Source organism: Vicia villosa, unplaced genomic scaffold (assembly GCF_029867415.1).
Source record: "Vicia villosa cultivar HV-30 ecotype Madison, WI unplaced genomic scaffold, Vvil1.0 ctg.000052F_1_1, whole genome shotgun sequence".
Lineage (NCBI taxonomy): Eukaryota > Viridiplantae > Streptophyta > Magnoliopsida > Fabales > Fabaceae > Vicia > Vicia villosa.
In genome coordinates this window covers 1,320,011-1,339,539 of record NW_026704981.1, presented here as the reverse complement: position 1 = coordinate 1,339,539, position 19,529 = coordinate 1,320,011, and the positions used below count along the sequence as shown (strand labels likewise).

At 38.6% G+C, this 19,529-nt stretch overlaps 1 protein-coding gene and 1 non-coding gene across 2 annotated transcripts; one reads left to right on the top strand and one right to left on the bottom strand.

The window, feature by feature from the left end:
• Positions 1 to 7,028: 7,028 nt before the first annotated feature.
• On the bottom strand, positions 7,029 to 7,135 carry LOC131623137 (small nucleolar RNA R71). The gene has a single exon (XR_009290153.1). It is a non-coding gene; the product is annotated as a small nucleolar RNA R71 (small nucleolar RNA).
• A 214-nt stretch (positions 7,136 to 7,349) lies between these two features.
• LOC131623114 (uncharacterized) lies at positions 7,350 to 8,987 on the top strand. Its single transcript, XM_058894130.1, has one exon. It carries the CDS (start codon positions 7,350 to 7,352, stop codon positions 8,985 to 8,987), a length of 1,638 nt encoding a protein of 545 aa, XP_058750113.1.
• Positions 8,988 to 19,529: the final 10,542 nt, after the last annotated feature.

The following is a 19,529-nucleotide window of genomic DNA, read 5'->3' as shown; positions in this document are numbered from 1 at the left end:
CTTCATTTTTCAGTGTTCTTGCAATACGCAGACACTGTAAAGGTGAATAATGTCAGTGCGGAAGCTCTCCGACTGCGCCTTTTTCCTTTTTCACTGAGGGATAGAGCTAGAGCTTGGCTCCAGTCTTTACCCGCCAATTCTGTCACGACCTGGAATGAACTTAAGAAATTCTTCCCGACACGTTATTTTTCACCTAGTAAGACCGCCATGCTAAGTGTCATACCCCAAAATTTGCCCTCCTCATTTCATCTTCAATGACTCAAGGCTCAAGGGTTTTCTCAAGTCACTCTCTCCTATTCAAAATCAGGGTTTGCATTTTATCAAAAGAATTTGAATCTCTAAGGCCTCAAATGGATTTCAAGGTGTCTCATATGTCTCAAGGTATCTCCATGTCAATTATCAAGCTTCAATCCCAAGGATTTCTCATTCAAATGCTCAGGTGATCCACAATCGACTATTTTGACCTAAATGTCAACTATGGTCAAAGTACAGTCAAAACTTCTGACTTTTGGTAAACATCAAGTATTTAAGGCTATATCCATCATTTGATCAAAGGTTGATCATGATCCTTAAATAAAAACTCAGAAATGAACAAATTCAAAAGGTTCAAATTATGGTTTTTTATAGGAGAAAGTCAACTCAACTTTGATTGACCATAACTTTCACATGGAGCATCAAAAATTTCTCACTTAAAGCCTATTTTTAAGGAAATTGAATCCTCTACAATTTTGTTTCTCACATGCCAAGGCTAGAAATGCTTCATTCAAGGGATATGGTCCAATACATTACAGGTCCTCCAAAAGGGTCATTAAAAGGTCATCTTTCTAAAAAGACCATAACAGTAGCATGGAAACTTAAATGGAGATGAAACTAAAAGGAATGTTTAGAGGACCTTTTGAGCTTTCCAAAAAGTCCAAGATCACTCCCATATCATAAAAATGGAGAGAGTTATGCATTGATGAAGTTGGACAATTTTGGAGAAATACACAAAGGTCAACTTGAGCAAAATCACTTATTTTGACTAATGGGCCTAGGTTTGAGTTTCTAAACATGGTCATGAGTGCACTATGAGCCCATAATTCTATTCTTATCTTTTTTACTTATTTATTTTTATTATATTGGATTTTTATTCATAAAAACCAATATAAACTAAATAAATGATGAAAATAATTAAAGATTGGAATGAGATCTTGTTACTATCAAATTTGGAGGAATATTTTGAGTATAAATCAAGGGAATTTCGTGGAGAGAGAAAGAGATATGATAGAACCAAAGATAGAAAGTTTTTATGCAAATTTTCCAATCAATTTTCTCATGATTTTTCCCAAGACTTAACCCTAAATTCTATCATATATATAGCTTATATTGTTGCAGCCAGAGAGGGGTGTTCTTTTGGACGATTTTGGGCAGGTCATTAGGGTTTTAAAAAGGTTACAAAATTTCAAGAAAAAAAAGGGCATGTGTGAACTCGGGCTCCAGGTATTATCTAAGCATTCTAGCCATTCATTCAATCTCCAATCACCTGATTGATGCTTCCCGGTAACCTTACCGATGACAGTAACTTCGCTGTTGGTTTATTTCCAATCACCTGATTGATGCTTCCCGGTAACCTTACCGATGACAGTAACTTCGTTGTTGGTTTATTTCCAATCGCCTGATTGATGTTTCCCGGTAACCTTACCGATGACAGTAACTTCGTTGTTGGTTTATTTCCAATCGCCTGATTGACGTATCCCAGTAACCTTACCGATGATAGTAACCTTACTGTTGGTTTATTTCCAATCACCTGATTGACGTATCCCGGTAACCTTACCGATGACTAGCAAACTTACGGAGATATTCACCCCAATCACCTGATTGATGTATCCCGGTAACCTTACCGATGATAGAAACCTTGTTGTTCATTTCACTCATAAACAAACTACGCATACGCATAAGCATCAGCGTTATCCACATTACCAATCCGACATAAGCATAGTCGTGGTATAGGTGCAAATATGGTTTAAACAGGTTGAATAAGGAGATAAAATCTCGGGATTGCATCAGCATACATACATACGCATTATCATATACATATCATCTAGCACATTCACATACTACAAAAAGCCCAGTTTCCAACCCTCGTACTGTGATAGGTTAATTTTTTGACCCTCGAGTCGTGAGTTTCCAACCCTCGTGTTGTGATTAGTTTGTTTTTCGACCCTCGAGTCGTGAGTTCCCAACCCTCGTGTTGTGATTAGTTTGCTTTCCGGCCCTCGAGTCGTGAGTTTCCAACCCTCGTGTTGTGATTGGTTTGTTTTCCGACCCTAGAGTCGTGAGTTTCCAACCCTCGTGTTGTGATTGGTTTGTTTTCCGACCCTCGAGTCGTGAGTTTCCAACCCTCGTGGTTTGATTGGTTTATTTTCCGACCCTCGAGTCGTGAGTTTCCAACCCTCGTGTTGTAATTGGTTTGTTTTCTGACCCTCGAGTCGTGAGTTTCTGAACATATCGTTTCCTTTCCGACCCTTGAGTCGTGAATATTTGACACGCTATTTTCTCTGACCCTCGAGTCGTGAGTCTCCAAGCAAGTGAATCTTTCCCATGCAGGCAAACGTGCTAGAACTATAGCAAACAATCTTTTATACAGGAAAACTTGTCCGAGCCGGGGCAAGTGGATCCCATTGGTGCAGGTGAGCTTTCTAGAGCTATATCAAGTGATCCTTTTGGGATTACTCCAACTACGATAGAAAGTAGGTATGGGTAACTGCGATGACTTACTAGAACAATAGTAAGTGGGCCACACCATCTACGATAAGCTTGCTCCAACTATGATAGTAAGTAGGTATGGCTAACTGCGACGACTTACCAGAGCTATGGTAAGTGGGCCACACCATCTACGATAAACTTACTCCAACTACGATAGCAAGTAGGTATGGCTAACTGTGACGACTTACTAGAACAATAGTAAGTGGGCCACACCATCTACGATAAGCTTGCTCCAACTACGATAGTAAGTAGGTATGGTTAACTGCAACGACTTACCAGAGCTATGGTAAGTGGGCCACACCATCTACGATAAACTTACTCCAAATACGATAGGGAGTGGGTATACCAACTGCGACGACTTACTAGAACTATAGTAAGTGGGTTACTTACAAACTGCAAAAACCTTGCTAGCACTATAGCAAGTTAACTATCTTCTACACAGCAAACGACGAACCCTCGCCATTGCTAGCTACGGTTATTCATCACGTTAGTCCCTCAGCAGTGATCTTCTTCAAAAACTTCACCAACAAACAAAGGTTTTATTTTTCTTTTCCAAACTTACTAACATACTTCAACTAACATAGCTAACAGTCATGCATCATTCAACTGCATACATCATTCATACATAATGCATACATTTCTCTCATTTATTTTGAGAAATTCCACTACATCATACATTACATGCATCATAACATTGCATAAAAATAAGGTTGCCTTTTCAGGCCATGCTACAATCAAAGAACCTGGTTCCTTCCAAAAAAAAACATTTGCTTCACATTTTGAAAAATGGTATTTACCTTGGGTGACATCTTTAAGCCCATCTCCCACAGAACTTTTTCCGACAAATGCAAATTTCAGGGCATTTCAGTGTTCAATCGTCTTCTACCTTTAGATCACGATAGGCAGACGTGCCTATCTAACTCTTCAGGTTTAAGAAGATTGAATAGGGGCAGCTGTCATACCCCAAAATTTGCCCTCCTCATTTCATCTTTAATGACTCAAGGCTCAAGGGTTTTCTCAAGTCACTCTCTCCTATTCAAAATCAGGGTTTGCATTTTATCAAAAGAATTTGAATCTCTAAGGCCTCAAATGGATTTCAAGGTGTCTCATATGTCTCAAGGTATCTCCATTTCAATTATCAAGCTTAAATCCCAAGGATTTCTCATTCAAATGCTCAGGTGATCCACAGTCGACTATTTTGACCTAAAAGTCAACTCTGGTCAAAGTACAGTCAAAACTCCCGACTTTTGGTAAACATCAAGTATTTAAGGCTATATCCATCATTGATCAAAGTTTGATCATGATCCACAAAAAAAAACTCAGAAATGAACAAATTCAAAAGGTTCAAATTAGGGTTTTTTATAGGAGAAAGTCAACTCAACTTTGACTGATCATAACTTTCACATGGAGCATCAAACATTTCTCACTCAAAGCCTGTTTGGAAGGAAATTGAATCCTCTACAATTTTGTCTCTCACATGCCAAGGCTAGAAATGCTTCATTCAAGAGATATGGTCCAATACATTACAGGTCCTCCAAAAGGGTCATTAAAAGGTCATCTTTTTCAAAAGCCCATAACATGAGCATGGAAACTTAAATGGAGATGAAACCAAAAGGAATGTTTAGAGGAACTTTTGATCTTTCTAAAAAGTCCTAGAACACTCCCATATCATAAAAATGGAGAGAGTTATGCATTGATGAAGTTGGACAATTTTGGAGAAATACACAAAGGTCAACTTGAGCAAAATCACTTATTTTGACTAATGGGCCTAGGTTTGAGTTTCTAAACATGGTCATGAGTGCACTATGAGCCCATAAATCTATTCTTAACTTTTTTACTTATTTATTTTTCTTATATTGGATTTTTATTCATAAAAACCAATATAAACTAAATAAATGATGAAAATAATTAAAGATTGGAATGAGATCTTGTTACTATCAAATTTGGAGGAATATTTTGAGAATAAATCAAGGGAATTTCGTGGGTAGAGAAAGAGATATGATAGAACCAAAGATAGAAAGTTTTTATGCAAATTTTCCAATCAATTTTCTCATGATTTTTTCCCAAGACTTAACCCTAAATTCTATCATATATATAGCTTATATTGTTGCAGCCAGAGAGGGGGGTTCTTTTGGACGATTTTGGGCAGGTCATTATGGTTTTGAAAAGGTTACAAAATTTCAAGAAAAAAAGGGGCATGTGTGAACTCGGGCTCTAGGTATTATCTAAGCATTATAGCCATTCATTCATTCTCCAAAAGCTCCCAGCAACACGTTTCAGTCATTGGTGAAGGCCAAAGCATTCCAGGTCCATCTCTCTAACAAACTCACAGTTTGTATTTTTCTTAGAATTCGTATTTTTTATTCAGACCGTTTTAATTAATTTCGTGTGCATATGCTTGTTTGTAATCATGTTTAGAGTAGTATAGATGGTTTCCTGTTAAGCTTTGACGCAGGAATAACGTTGTGCCATGGTTAGGGCACAACAATGTTCAAGCTTCGGGTTCCAAGGAGCAGGCCGTTTCAAAGAAAACAAACTCCACCAATGGATTCAGAGTATGTTATTTAGTGGATCTGGGCAAGACTTATGTTTGTATAATGCGTTTTGTTTGAGTTATGATTGTTGCAGGGATTCGAAGGATTATCCGCAGGTAACAGCGCAGGAAAAATCGCGGGTATTTCCGCATGTAATGGAGAAAGAGAAGATGAATAGTAGGGGAGACCTTGGACCATGCGTGGCTCGCTCCTTATTGGTTAGTCAACAGTCAATAAGTCTCTTTCCAATGCAGATTCGCCGGTCAGCTCCACGTAAGCCCTATTTGACTCGGTTTGAACCAACAAGTTTCTCTTCATATTTTTGTATACATTATTCTGAAGCAATACTCTTAAGAAGCAACGAAGGCAGCGCATGTGGTAACGCGCGCTTGGTGTGACTGAAGGGTCCAGGGTTCGATCCCTGGCCCTTATTTGGTTTTTCATGAATTAACATTCTGCAGATCTAGTGTGGCATCCACGCGAAAGCTCACCATGCACCCTCATCTCCCAGCCATAAGATCTCCTATGATTCAAATCTAACGCGTCAGAATGGCGAGGCATACCATGGACACTCAAAGGCAACCATACAGAATCAAAGCCAGGTTTTCTTTATTTTATTTAAATTTGTTAGATTAAATATCAATTAACATTGATTAATGTAATTAATTTATTTAATTAAGGGTAGAAATAAAATTATTAATTAGGAAAATTAGTATTAGGATTATAATATTTCCCGATTCTTTCGATTATTTCATTTTAATTAATTTAACCTTAATTATAAAAATCAAAAAAGGCCTAGAAGGTTAGCAAGTATTAGGGTTTGCCCAATCCCATTGGCCATTTGGAAAAAATACTAATTCTTGATTAATATAATTTTCTCCTCGATCCGACTATATCTATTAGTCGCATTGGCGAGAAATAAATTTAATCTAATTAATTTATTCGTTAATATTAATTTGACTAATTCTTGACTAATTCTATCCAATATCCGACTAAACCTATTGGTCGCATTGGCGAGAGATAAAATAATAAAGCATAAATATTGAAATTCATTATCATGTAATAACCAAATCTATTGGTTATGAGAGATAATGATAAAACTCATAATTTAATTACAAGATTAAAATACATTTTATTTGCTGCTCATGACGACCGAATCTATCGGTCAGAATGGCCAGCAATACATTATTTAATCGTTAATTATCATGATCAAATCTATTGATCATCGCACCTAACGAAAACACATCAAATCAGGGTTGTACACCCAAATCTTAAAACACTCCTTCAAACTACGGATTTTCATCTCTTCAATACTGCGAATAAGGAAATTCAAAATGCCTTGCAAACCACAAAATTCAAAACTACGATAGGCCATTCAAGAAGCCTTCAAACAATTTCATAATCAATTCTAAGCCATACAACCCTGTGTCCCGAACTACGTTGACTCTGATTCTCCCTAAGGAGATACGTAGGCACTTGGCAACAAGGCGAGTCCCCCTCCTCCAAACTCTAATCATGTTCAAATAATTAGCCTTTAACTCTATTAATTGTCTGTCATCTTTCTTTATTTTAGCCATAAACCTTGACTTTATAATGCAAACCTTAGGAAAGGGTTTAGGGTGCCTAACACATTCCCTCGACCTGATTATAATAATCTTACCCCGATCTCTTAACTGCATAGGGTTTCCTATTCGCCCTGGTAGGATAGGTGGCGACTCTAAATAACTTTAATTTTTAGGGCAGGTTGCTACACTAAGAGCCCAGATCAATGGGTTTAGACAAAAAGACAACGAGTCTTTATTCGAAGCGTGGGAGAGATACAAGGACATGCTTAGACTCTGTCCACATCATGAATTAGAAGAATGGTAAATTATCCATACCTTCTACAATGGTCTCCTCTACAATACGAGACTTACCATTCACGCCATCGCAGGTGGCACGCTGATGGACAAAGCGTATGGTGATGCCTATGCACTTATCGAGAGTATGGCTCAGAATCATTATCAATGGGGAAGCGAGAGAGCTCAATCATAGAAAACTTCTGGAGAAAAATCTTCAACGAAGAGTGGGATGTACGAGATAAGTAGCCTCGACCGCATTAACGCCAAAGTCAATGCCCTAACTCAGAAGATTGAAAACCTCACTATAGCACGTGTAGCCGTTGTGGCTGCTGTTTCCCCAAATTGCGAAATATGCGGGATGTCTGGACATGCTGCCCCCGAGTGCCATCTTCTGGCAGGAGTTTCCCCCGAACCAGTAAACTATGCTCAAGGAAACCCCTACTCAAACACGTATAACCCAGGATGGAAGAATCACCCTAATTTCTCGTACAAGAACAATAATGCTTTGTATGCACCTGGTGAAGCACCCAGTGTACCATCTGGATATCAAAAGGAACCATTCGCTGCTCCTAACATCCCTAGGAAGTCTAACTTAGAATTGATGATGGAAAATTTCATAGCCACTCAAACTCAGACTAATAAGGATTTCATAAACCAGAACATGCACACCAATGAGCAAATCAAACAGTTAGCAACTAAAGTAGACGCGTTGGCCACTCACAAAAAGATGCTTGAGACACAAATCTCTCAAGTGGCACAACAACAAGCACCTACTTCCGCGCCTGCTGGGACATTTCCGGGACAGCCACAACCTAACCCAAAGGGACATGCTCATGCTATTATTCTGCGAAGTGGTAGAGAGATGGACGAACCGACTGACCCTAGGCTTAAAAACCCTGCTATGTTCCAAAGCCCTAGGAAGATAATTGAGGAGGAAAGTAGACCCAAGGATAAGCCAAGTGATCCGAAAGAGAAAGAGGACAAGGAAGGCGAGACGGAGGAAAAAGAAGCACCATACATACCTCCACCACCTTATAAACCACCTATCCCGTACCCTAAAAGACTCGAGAAATCTAAAAACATAGGGCAGTTTAAGAAATTTGTCGAACTTCTTAAACAGTTGAACATCACAATTCCGTTTACAGAAGCTATTACCCAAATGCCCTCATATGCTAAGTTCCTAAAAGAAATCCTATCGAATAAGAAGAAATTAGAGGACGTAACACTCACTGCCGAATGTAGTGCAATCATCCAAAATAAAATGCCACCTAAGCTGAAGGACCCAGGAAGTTTCTCCATACCTTGCAATATAGGAAAATTTGTCATAGACAAAGCCTTGTGTGACTTAGGAGCTAGTATTAGCCTAATGCCTTTGTCCATTTGCGAGAAACTAAACATGGGAGATCTAAGACCAACCAAGATGTCAGTACAACTTGCAGACCGATCTGTCAAGTATCCTGTAGGTGTTCTTGAAAATGTACCCGTCCACATTGGACAATTCTACATCCCTACGGATTTCATAATTATGGACTTAAAAGAAGACGTCAATACTCCTATAATCTTAGGAAGACCTTTCCTAGCTACCGCTGGAGCCATTATAGACGTAACGAAAGGCAAGTTGACATTCGAAGTAGGTGAGGAGAAGGTCGAGTTTATTCTAACACAATTCCTTCAAGCCCCAGCTATAGAAGATACATGTTATCTGGTGGATGTTATTGATGAATGTGTAAGAGAGATAGGATTATCAGAAGAATCTTACTTTGAAGTTATAAAGATTCCGATGCCCCTGATTTTCGAAGATGGCAATTGGCGTCCGGAATATCGAGACGATAGTTTAAGCGAATGCTTAGCCTTAACACCTAACTGAAGGATAGAAAAACACTTAGAAAGGGGGGGTTTGAATAAGTGTAGTCTAAAAACTTGAACGATAAAAACAATATACACAGTTATTTTTATCCTGGTTCGTTGTTAACTAAACTACTCTAGTCCACCCCCACGGAGTGATTTACCTCACCCGAGGATTTAATCCACTAATCGCAACAGATTACAATGGTTTTCCACTTAGTCCGCGACTAAGTCTTCTAGAGTATCCTGATCACAACCTGATCACTCCAGGAACAAATGCTTAGACACAAGCTAAGACTTTCTTAGAGTATCCTGACCACCACGTGATCACTCTAATTACAACTGCTTAGACATAAGCTAAGACTTCCTAGAGTATCCTGATCAACACTTGATCACTCTAGTTACTTACAAATTAATGTAATCAATTCTAAGAGTATTACAAATGCTTCTGAAAAGCTATAATCACAACAGTGATATTTCTCTTAACGTTTAAGCTTAATCTCACTAATATATTACAACAACAATGTAGTGAGCTTTGATGAAGATGAAGTTTCTGAGCTTTGAGTTGAGCAGCGTTTCAGCAAGTTAATATTCACAGAATTTGGTTCAGCGTTGTTCAGAATTGGTAACCTTGCTTCTCATCAGAACTTCATATTTATAGGCGTTTGAGAAGATGACCGTTGAGCGCATTTAATGCTTTGCGTATTCCGTACAGCTTTGCATTTAATGTTTCACGCTTTTGTCAACTACCTCGAGCCTTGTTCACGCTGTGTCTACTGACGTTGCCTTTAATAGCTTCCAACGTTCCTTTTATCAGTCAGCGTAGCCTGCCACCTGTACTTTCTTCTGATCTGATGTTTGAATATAATATTTGAATATCATCAGAGTCAAACAGCTTGGTGCATAGCATCTTCTTGTCTTCTGACCTTGAAGTGCTTCTGAGCGTGATACCATGAGAACTTCAGTGCTTCTGCTTCTGATCTCAAGTTCTTCTGATGCTTTCATAGACCCATGTTCTGATTCTGCCTTGACCATCTTCTGATGTCTTGCCAGACCATGTTCTGATGTTGCATGCTGAACCTTCTGAGACAAAGCTTCTGAGCGCTGATTTGTGCATACTCTTTATATATTTCCTGAAATGGAAATTGCAATGTATTAGAGTACCACATTGTCTCACACAAAATTCATATCCTTTTTATCATCAAAACTAAGAATATTGATCAGAACAAATCTTGTTCTAACAATCTCCCCCTTTTTGATGATGACAAAAACATATATAAATGATATGAATTTGCGATCAGAAAGAGCAGACGGCTAAAGACAAATTACACAGCTATAACATAAGCATGTGAATATGTCTCCCCCTGAGATTAACAATCTCCCCCTGAGATGAATAATCTCCCCCTGAAATAAATACTCGAAGAACTTTAATAATAAAGGACTTCCCTGATTATTTCGGTAGAGACGATCACATAAGCTTCTGTCTTCTGATAATTCATAGCTTCTGACTTCTACTTCCATTGGACAGCTTCAGAACTTGAATTTCTTTAGATCCCTAGAACACTCATAGCTTCTGATTCCTGCTTCCGTTTAGGACAGCTTCAGAACTTGAATTTCTTTGATCTTCAGAACATTCACAGCTTCTGATTCCTGCTTCCATTTAGGACAGCTTCAGAACTTGAATTTCTTTGATCTTCAGAACATTCACAGCTTCTGATTCATGCTTCCATTTAAGACAGCTTCAGAACTTGAATTTCTTTGATCTTCAGAACATTCACAGCTTCTGATTCATGCTTCCATTTAGGACAGCTTCAGAACTTGAGTTTTCTGGATCTTTAGAACATTCACAGCTTCTGATTTCTGCTTCCCTCGGATAGCTTCAGAGCTTTGAATTTCTTCTTACATCACTTCATGCTAGATTGTATCAGAACATTGTTGAATGTACCAGAGCATCATCAGAGCATCTCTACATCCTGAAATGTTACAGAACAAAACTAAACGACAAAAGTCAGCATGAATGAGTTAGAACATAAAATGTGTATCAGAACACAAAATATGTATCAAAGCCATATAAGCCATATAGAATATATCAGATCCAATAAACAATGTATTAGAGCAAATAGCCAATGATTTGGATCATATTCTATTATCAGAATTTTTTATCATTCTTTCTTCTTGCTTCTGATTCTGAAGCTTCCTAGCACTCAGCTTGCTTCAAGAATCCAAGAGCTTGATTCATCATCTTGTTGCTTCTCATGTTGGTCTTGAATCTTTGATTCCTGCAACAACACAACTTAAAAACATATGAAGCTTGCAGCTTCTGTTAGTAAATGTGGAGCCTTTTTACTCGGTAACTGATAATATTAATCAGATCATTTATCATATATTTTCTCCCCCTTTTTATCATAACATCAAAAAGCATAAAAAGATTCAGATGTAAAGCAAGAGACAAAAGGAAAGAAACATAAATAACTTTTCATTGATTTCAACAAGAAGGTTTACAAAAGAGGAATGCAGGAAAACAGATGCAGCAAGGAAAGAAAACTACAAAGACCAAAGGACTAAGACCCTAGCCTACGCAAAATCCGCGCCAGAACATCATGAATCCCGTCAGTGCTTGTAGCTTGCCTTGCCATGAAAGAGCGAAACTCAGCATTGGCTGCTTCTTGCGCGTCCAAACGAGAAGCCAGCATAGCTTGATTCTGATGAAGAGCTTCCAAGGTCTCCATCAGAGCTGAGGTTTCACCAGAAGAAGAGGCACCAGAATTTCTGCCAAAAGGGACAGCAATCTCAGCAGGGCGATCTTCTGGAAGGTCTTCAGCTTGTGCATCTTCCATCTCCACATCTGAGTCTGACTCAGAGGTAGCCTTAGCATATTCAGGTTCAGGCAGCTCAGAAGTTCCAACTTCCAAAGCTTGAAGAATAGCTGCTAGGTTTGTTGGAGGAGTAGGACCAGCAACTTCAGTAGGATAAACCACTACTGGAAAGACCATGTGAGGTGCTTTTTCAGAAGGGTTCATTCTGAACCAGTTAAACAGCCACTGAAAATCTCCAGTCAGCACAGGATACCATGGTCTCCACACCATGATGTCTCTGCAGGGATTTTCTTCTTCCAACTCATCTGCAGGTATCCTCTCTTCAAGAACTCTTCTGTTCCTGATGAGATGGTGATAGCTGCTTTCACCAACTTCCAACCGAAGACCACGAACACCAGGTGCTTCAGACATGATCCTTCTCTGAATGTCTGTAGCCCTAGCCAGAAAATCCTGACGAAAGGTATCCCAAAGGTTGCATGTAGCATACTCATCCAGATGGTTAAGGTGAGCAGCACCCAGAATCTCCAACCAGCCATTTACATCAGAATGTAAAAGCTCCAGAAATGATTGAGTGGTAGGGGTTGGAGGGTTGACAGTGAACCTGGAGTCGGGAAAAACAACACTGTAGGGGTTAGGTGTTCTGGTGGGAAAAGGGTGTGAGAGAGATGAGGAAATATCTGAGGGATGGGTTGAAGGAGAGGAGATATCAGATGGTGAAGAAGGTGGTTCCGAGAGGATGAATGAGGAGGAAGAGGTGGTGGAGGTCTGTGAAGAGGGAGGTGATTGAGGGGTACCGTCGAGGGGTTGATACACACGTCTAGAATAGTTTCCAGACATCATAGCTTCAAACGGGTTCACTTTGAGAGGGTCAAAGGTGATCCTTACTCTTTTTGGTTTGGTTTCTTGTTCAGCAGTTGCCTTTCTCTTTTGTTTTCGATCATTTTCTTGATTTCCAGAGCTTGACGATGGATTCATGATGAAGTTGCAGATATTGGAAACTGCTAGGGTTTATGATATGAATGCAAAGAGAGAGAACGAAAAAGAAACTGAATGCAAAGTGAGAGAAATATAAGAGGGAAAAGAAACGTTTGAAGAGTATAAAAAGAAAAACTGAAAGAGAGTAAATGATGGATAGCATTTAATGTTACGTGACGTGAGGAGAGATAATAATGACAAAAGACGTGATTTGCACAGTTACCTAAGTAGACGTCTCCTCAACTGCACGCACGCTCGTCCAGGAATAGTGAACACGTGTTTACCATTTGGATAGCCAGTTACAGCTGTTTTGCTTTTAAAGAGATTCTAAATCAACTTAGACAATGAAACGTTAGTAATAACTGAATCACAATTTCTAATTGATTTCAATCAGAACTTCTTATAAAAAAAATAATCCAATTTCATTTCAGAAGATACTCATACATAAGATCTTCTCATCTTCTCATTCTGGGCATAAATCCATACTGATATTCTTCAGAATGAACTTAAACCTATCTTCAGCAAGGGGTTTTGTAAAGATATCAGCCCATTGATGGTCTGTATCCACAAAGTTTAAAGATATAACACCCTTCTGAACATAGTCCCTTATGAAATGATGTTTAATCTCAATATGTTTAGCTTTTGAATGTAAAATAGGATTCTTAGATAAACATATAGCAGAAGTATTATCACAGAAAATAGGAATGTTACTCTCATATATCTGATAATCTTCCAGCTGACTTCTCATCCAGAGCATTTGTGTGCTACAACCAGCAGCAGCAACATATTCTGCTTCTGTTGTTGAGAGGGCAATAGTAGCTTGCTTCTTGCTGTACCATGAGATCAGATGACTTCCAAGAAATTGACAACTTCCAGAAGTGCTCTTTCTTTCTATTCTATCTCCAGCATAGTCAGCATCACAGAATCCTACTAAGTTGTAGTCTTCAGATCTTCTGTAAACTAAACCAACATTAGTAGTACCTTTCAGATACCTTATAATTCTCTTAACCGCAGTTAAATGAGATTCTCTTGGATCTGATTGGAATCGAGCACACAAACAAACACTAAAGAGAATGTCAGGTCTAGAAGTAGTTAGATATAGAAGAGATCCAATCATACCTCTGTACAACTTCTGATCTACCTTCTTACTTACCTCATCCTTACCCAGTACACATGTTGGATGCATAGGAGTTTTGGCTTCTTTGCTTTCAGAAAGATTAAACTTCTTCAGAAGTTCTTTCACATACTTCGTTTGATGAACATAGGTTCCATCGGAAGTTTGGTTAATTTGAATCCCAAGGAAATACTTGAGTTCTCCCATCATGCTCATTTCAAATTCAGCCTGCATAGACTTAGCAAACTCCTTTCCAAGTGTAGCATTAGATGTTCCAAAGATAATATCATCAACATATATTTGACAAATTAAAATATCCTTTTTAAATGTTTTACAAAAGAGAGTAGTGTCCACTTTTCCTCTAGTGAAATCATTTTCCAGAAGGAAAGAACTCAAACGTTCATACCAAGCTCTAGGAGCTTGTTTCAATCCGTATAATGATTTCTTTAATTTGAAAACATGATTTGGAGACATGGAGTCTTCAAAACCAGGAGGTTGGTGAACATAAACTTCTTCATCTATATAACCATTTAAGAAGGCACTCTTGACATCCATCTGATAAAGAGTGATGTTGTGTTGAGTGGCAAAAGAAATTAATAGACGAATAGACTCTAACCTGGCCACTGGTGCAAAGGTTTCTGTATAATCAATCCCTTCTTGCTGACTATAACCCTGAGCAACCAGTCTGGCTTTGTTTCTTACCACTTCACCTTTCTCACTTAGCTTGTTTCTGAAAACCCACTTAGTACCGATGATGTTAAATCCTTTTGGTCTAGGAACCAAGTCCCATACATCATTCCTTGTAAACTGATTTAGTTCTTCTTGCATGGCAATTATCCAGTCTGGATCTTCTAGAGCTTGATCAACAGAAGTTGGCTCGATCAAAGAAACAAGACCTAATTGACATTCTGCATTGTTCTTAAGGAATGCCCTTGTTCTGATGGGATCATCTTTCTTTCCAAGGATCACATCTTCTGAGTGAGCTGAAGCAAGTCTAGGTGATCTTCTGACTGTAGGTTCTTCAGAAATTCTCAGATTCTCTAAAGATGCAGCAACTTGATCTTCTGATCCATTGCTTCTGAGACTGCCAGCTTCTGCAGCTTTGCTTCTTGGTTCTACTGCTTCTGATATATCAATATCAAAATCTGCAAAATTCTCAAACTGCTTTGGTTTTTCAAGACCAAGCTTATCATCAAACCTGATATTGATTGATTCTTCTACAATCAATGTTTCAGTATTGTATACTCTGTAGCCTTTAGAGCGTTCAGAATATCCAAGAAGGAAACACTTTTGTGCTTTAGAATCAAACTTACCAAGATGATCTTTAGTATTCAGAATAAAACATACACATCCAAAAGGATGGAAATATGAAATGTTGGGCTTTCTGTTCTTCCACAATTCATAAGGAGTCTTATTTAGAATAGGTCTGATAGAGATTCTATTCTGAATATAGCATGTAGTGTTAATTGCTTCTGCCCAGAAATGCTTAGCCATATTGGTTTCATTGATCATGGTTCTGGCCATTTCTTGTAGAGTCCTATTCTTTCGCTCTACAACTCCATTTTGCTGTGGAGTTCTAGGACAAGAGAAATCATGGGCAATACCATTTTCTTTGAAGAACTCCTCAAAGAATTTGTTCTCAAATTCGCCACCATGATCACTTCTGACCTTTATGATTTTGCACTCCTTCTCAGATTGGATCTGAGTGCAGAATTCAAAGAACACTGAATGAGACTCATCCTTGTGTTTCAAGAACTTTACCCACGTCCAGCGGCTATAATCATCAACGATGACTAATCCATATTTTTTCCCTCTGACAGATGCTGTTTTGACTGGGCCAAACAGATCAATGTGTAAGAGTTCTAACGGCCTTGAGGTAGAAACAACATTCTTAGACTTGAATGCAGGTCTGGAGAACTTGCCCTTCTGACATGCTTCACAAAGAGCATCTGATTTGTATTTCAGATTTGGGAGTCCTCTGACTAGATTTAGTTTGTTAATCTGAGAAATCTTTCTCAAACTAGCATGACCTAATCTTCTGTTCCAGACCCATTGCTCTTCAGAAACAGACATAAGACAAGTCACCTTTTGCTTCTCAAGATCAGAAAGATCAATCTTATAAATGTTGTTCTTCCTCTTGCCTGTAAATAGGATTGAGCCATCCTTCTGACTTACAGCCTTGCAAGACTTTTGATTGAAGATTATATCATAACCATTGTCACTTAATTGACTTATGGACAATAAGTTATGCGTTAATCCTTCTACAAGAAGTACATTAGTTATGGAAGGAGAGTTACCAAGACTTATGGTTCCAGAGCCAATGATTTTGCCCTTCTGATCTCCTCCAAACTTAACTTCTCCACCTGGTTTAAGCACCAGGTCTTGGAATGTAGACCTTCTTCCCGTCATGTGTCGCGAGCACCCAGAGTCCAGGTACCATGACATTTTGCTTTTTGTCCTCTTTTCCGCCAAGGATATCTGCAATAGGAATAATCTTTTCCTTAGGTACCCACAATTTCTTGGGTCCTTTCTTGTTAGTTCTCCTCAAGTTCTGATTGAACTTGGGTTTAGCAAAATATTTAACAGGAGGAACAGTATGATATTTCTTATTCTGAGTTCCATGATATTTCTTAGGTTGTGTCACATGCTTCTTGGTGTGTGTTAAGTGAAAACTTTGTGCATGTGATGTGTGCTTAATATCATGGGAGTGGCCAAATTTAAATTGGTTATACAGAGGCTTGTATGATATTTTCATATCATCCACAGATTCAAGCTTGTATGGGATTTCACCCTCATAACCAATGCCAACTCTCTTGTTCCCAGACACAGCATATATCATAGAAGCTATCTGACTTCTGCCAATACTTCTAGATAAGAACTTCCTGAAACTTAAATCATATTCTTTCAGAATATGATTCAGACTGGGAGTGGATTTTTCTGAATCAGAAGGAGATCCAACATTATTGGATAATTTTAAAACTTTTTCTTTTAATTCAGAATTTTCCAACTCAAGCTTCTTAGTTTCAAATTCAAATTGCTTTTCAGCTTTTTGTATTTGATACTAAGATGAGCTTTTAATTCAAGAAGCTCTGTTAGACTGGAAACTAACTCTTCTCTAGATAGTTCAGAAAATACCTCTTCAGAATCTGATTCTGATGTAGATTCTGATCCATCATCTTCTGTCGCCATCAGCGCAAAGTTTGCCTGCTCTCCTTCAGAGTCTGATCCTGATTCTGATTCAGAATCATCCCATGTTGCCATAAGACCTTTCTTCTTATGAAACTTCTTCTTGGGATTCTCCTTCTGAAGTTTTGGACACTCATTCTTGTAATGTCCAGGCTCATTGCACTCATAGCAGACAGCCTTCTTCTTGTTAGATCTTCTGTCACCAGAAGATTCTCCTCGTTCAAATTTCTTTGAACTTCTGAAGCCTCTGAACTTCCTTTGCTTGCTCTTCCAGAGTTGGTTCACCCTTCTGGAGATCATGGACAGTTCATCTTCTTCTTCAGATTCTGATTCTTCAGGATCTTCTTCTCTAGCCTGAAAAGCGTTAGTGCATTTTTTAATATTAGATTTTAATGCAATAGACTTACCTTTCTTCTGAGGCTCGTTTGCGTCCAGCTCTATTTCATGGCTTCTCAAGGCACTGATAAGCTCTTCCAAAGAAACTTCATTCAGATTCTTGGCAATCTTGAATGCTGTTACCATTGGACCCCATCTTCTGGGTAAGCTTCTGATAATCTTCTTTACATGATCAGCCTTGGTGTAGCCTTTATCCAGAACTCTCAATCCAGCAGTCAGAGTTTGAAATCTTGAAAACATCTTTTCAATGTCTTCATCATCCTCCATCTTGAAGGCTTCATACTTCTGGATTAGTGCAAGAGCTTTGGTCTCCTTGACTTGAGCATTTCCTTCATGAGTCATCTTCAAGGACTCATATATGTCATGGGCCGTTTCCCTGTTAGATATCTTCTCATACTCAGCATGGGAGATAGCATTCAGCAAAACAGTCCTGCATTTGTGATGATTTTTGAAATCTTTCTTTTGATCATCAGTCATTTCGCTTCTCGTGAGCCTTACACCAGTAGCTTTAACAGGATGTTTGTAACCATCCAACAGAAGATCCTATAGATCAGCATCTAGACCAAGAAAGTAACTTTCCAGTTTATCCTTCCAGTATTCAAAGTTTTCACCATCAAATACTGGTGGTCTAGTATAACCATTGTTACCATTGTATTGCTCAGCAGAGCCAGATGTAGATGCAGCTGGATTTGTTGGAATTTCACCAGCCATCTTTTACTGAAGCGTTTTTCTCTTCCTGAATCTTTTCTAAACACGGTTAAGTGCTTGCACCTTAGAACCGGCGCTCTGATACCAATTGAAGGATAGAAAAACACTTAGAAAGGGGGGGTTTGAATAAGTGTAGTCTAAAAACTTGAACGATAAAAACAATATACACAGTTATTTTTATCCTGGTTCGTTGTTAACTAAACTACTCCAGTCCACCCCCACGGAGTGATTTACCTCACCTGAGGATTTAATCCACTAATCGCAACAGATTACAATGGTTTTCCACTTAGTCCGCGACTAAGACTTCTAGAGTATCCTGATCACAACCTGATCACTCTAGGAACAAATGCTTAGACACAAGCTAAGACTTTCTTAGAGTATCCTGACCACCACGTGATCACTCTAATTACAACTGCTTAGACACAAGCTAAGACTTCCTAGAGTATCCTGATCAACACTTGATCACTCTAGTTACTTACAAATTAATGTAATAAATTCTAAGAGTATTACAAATGCTTCTGAAAATCTATAATCACAACAGTGATATTTCTCTTAACGTTTAAGCCTAATCTCACTAATATATTACAACAGCAATGTAGTGAGCTTTGATGAAGATGAAGTTTCTGAGCTTTGAGTTGAGCAGCGTTTCAGCAAGTTAATATTCACAGAATTTGGTTCAGCGTTGTTCAGAATTGGTAACCTTGCTTCTCATCAGAACTTCATATTTATAGGCGTTTGAGAAGATGATCGTTGAGCGCATTTAATGCTTTGCGTATTCCGTACAGCTTTGCATTTAATGTTTCACGCTTTTGTCAACTACCTCGAGCCTTGTTCACGCTGTGTCTACTGACGTTGCCTTTAATAGCTTCCAACGTTCCTTTTGTCAGTCAGCGTAGCCTGCCACCTGTACTTTCTTCTGATCTAATGTTTGAATATAATATTTGAATATCATCAAAGTCAAACAGCTTGGTGCATAGCATCTTCTTGTCTTCTGACCTTGAAGTGCTTCTGAGCGTGATACCATGAGAACTTCAGTGCTTCTGCTTCTGATCTCAAGTTCTTCTGATGCTTTCATAGACCCATGTTCTGATTCTGCCTTGACCATCTTCTGATGTCTTGCCAGACCATGTTCTGATGTTGCATGCTGAACCTTCTGAGACAAAGCTTCTGAGCGCTGATTTGTGCATACTCTTTATATATTTCCTGAAATGGAAATTGCAATGTATTAGAGTACCACATTGTCTCACACAAAATTCATATCCTTGTTATCATCAAAACTAAGAATATTGATCAGAAAAAATCTTGTTCTAACACTAACCCTATGCCTTGCCCAAAGAAACCAGCCTTGGACCTTAAACCATTACCCAAG

Excerpts from the sequence above, each read along its gene's own strand:
- LOC131623114 (XM_058894130.1), top strand. The coding sequence starts at position 7,350 with ATGTACGAGATAAGTAGCCTCGACCGCATTAACGCCAAAGTCAATGCC.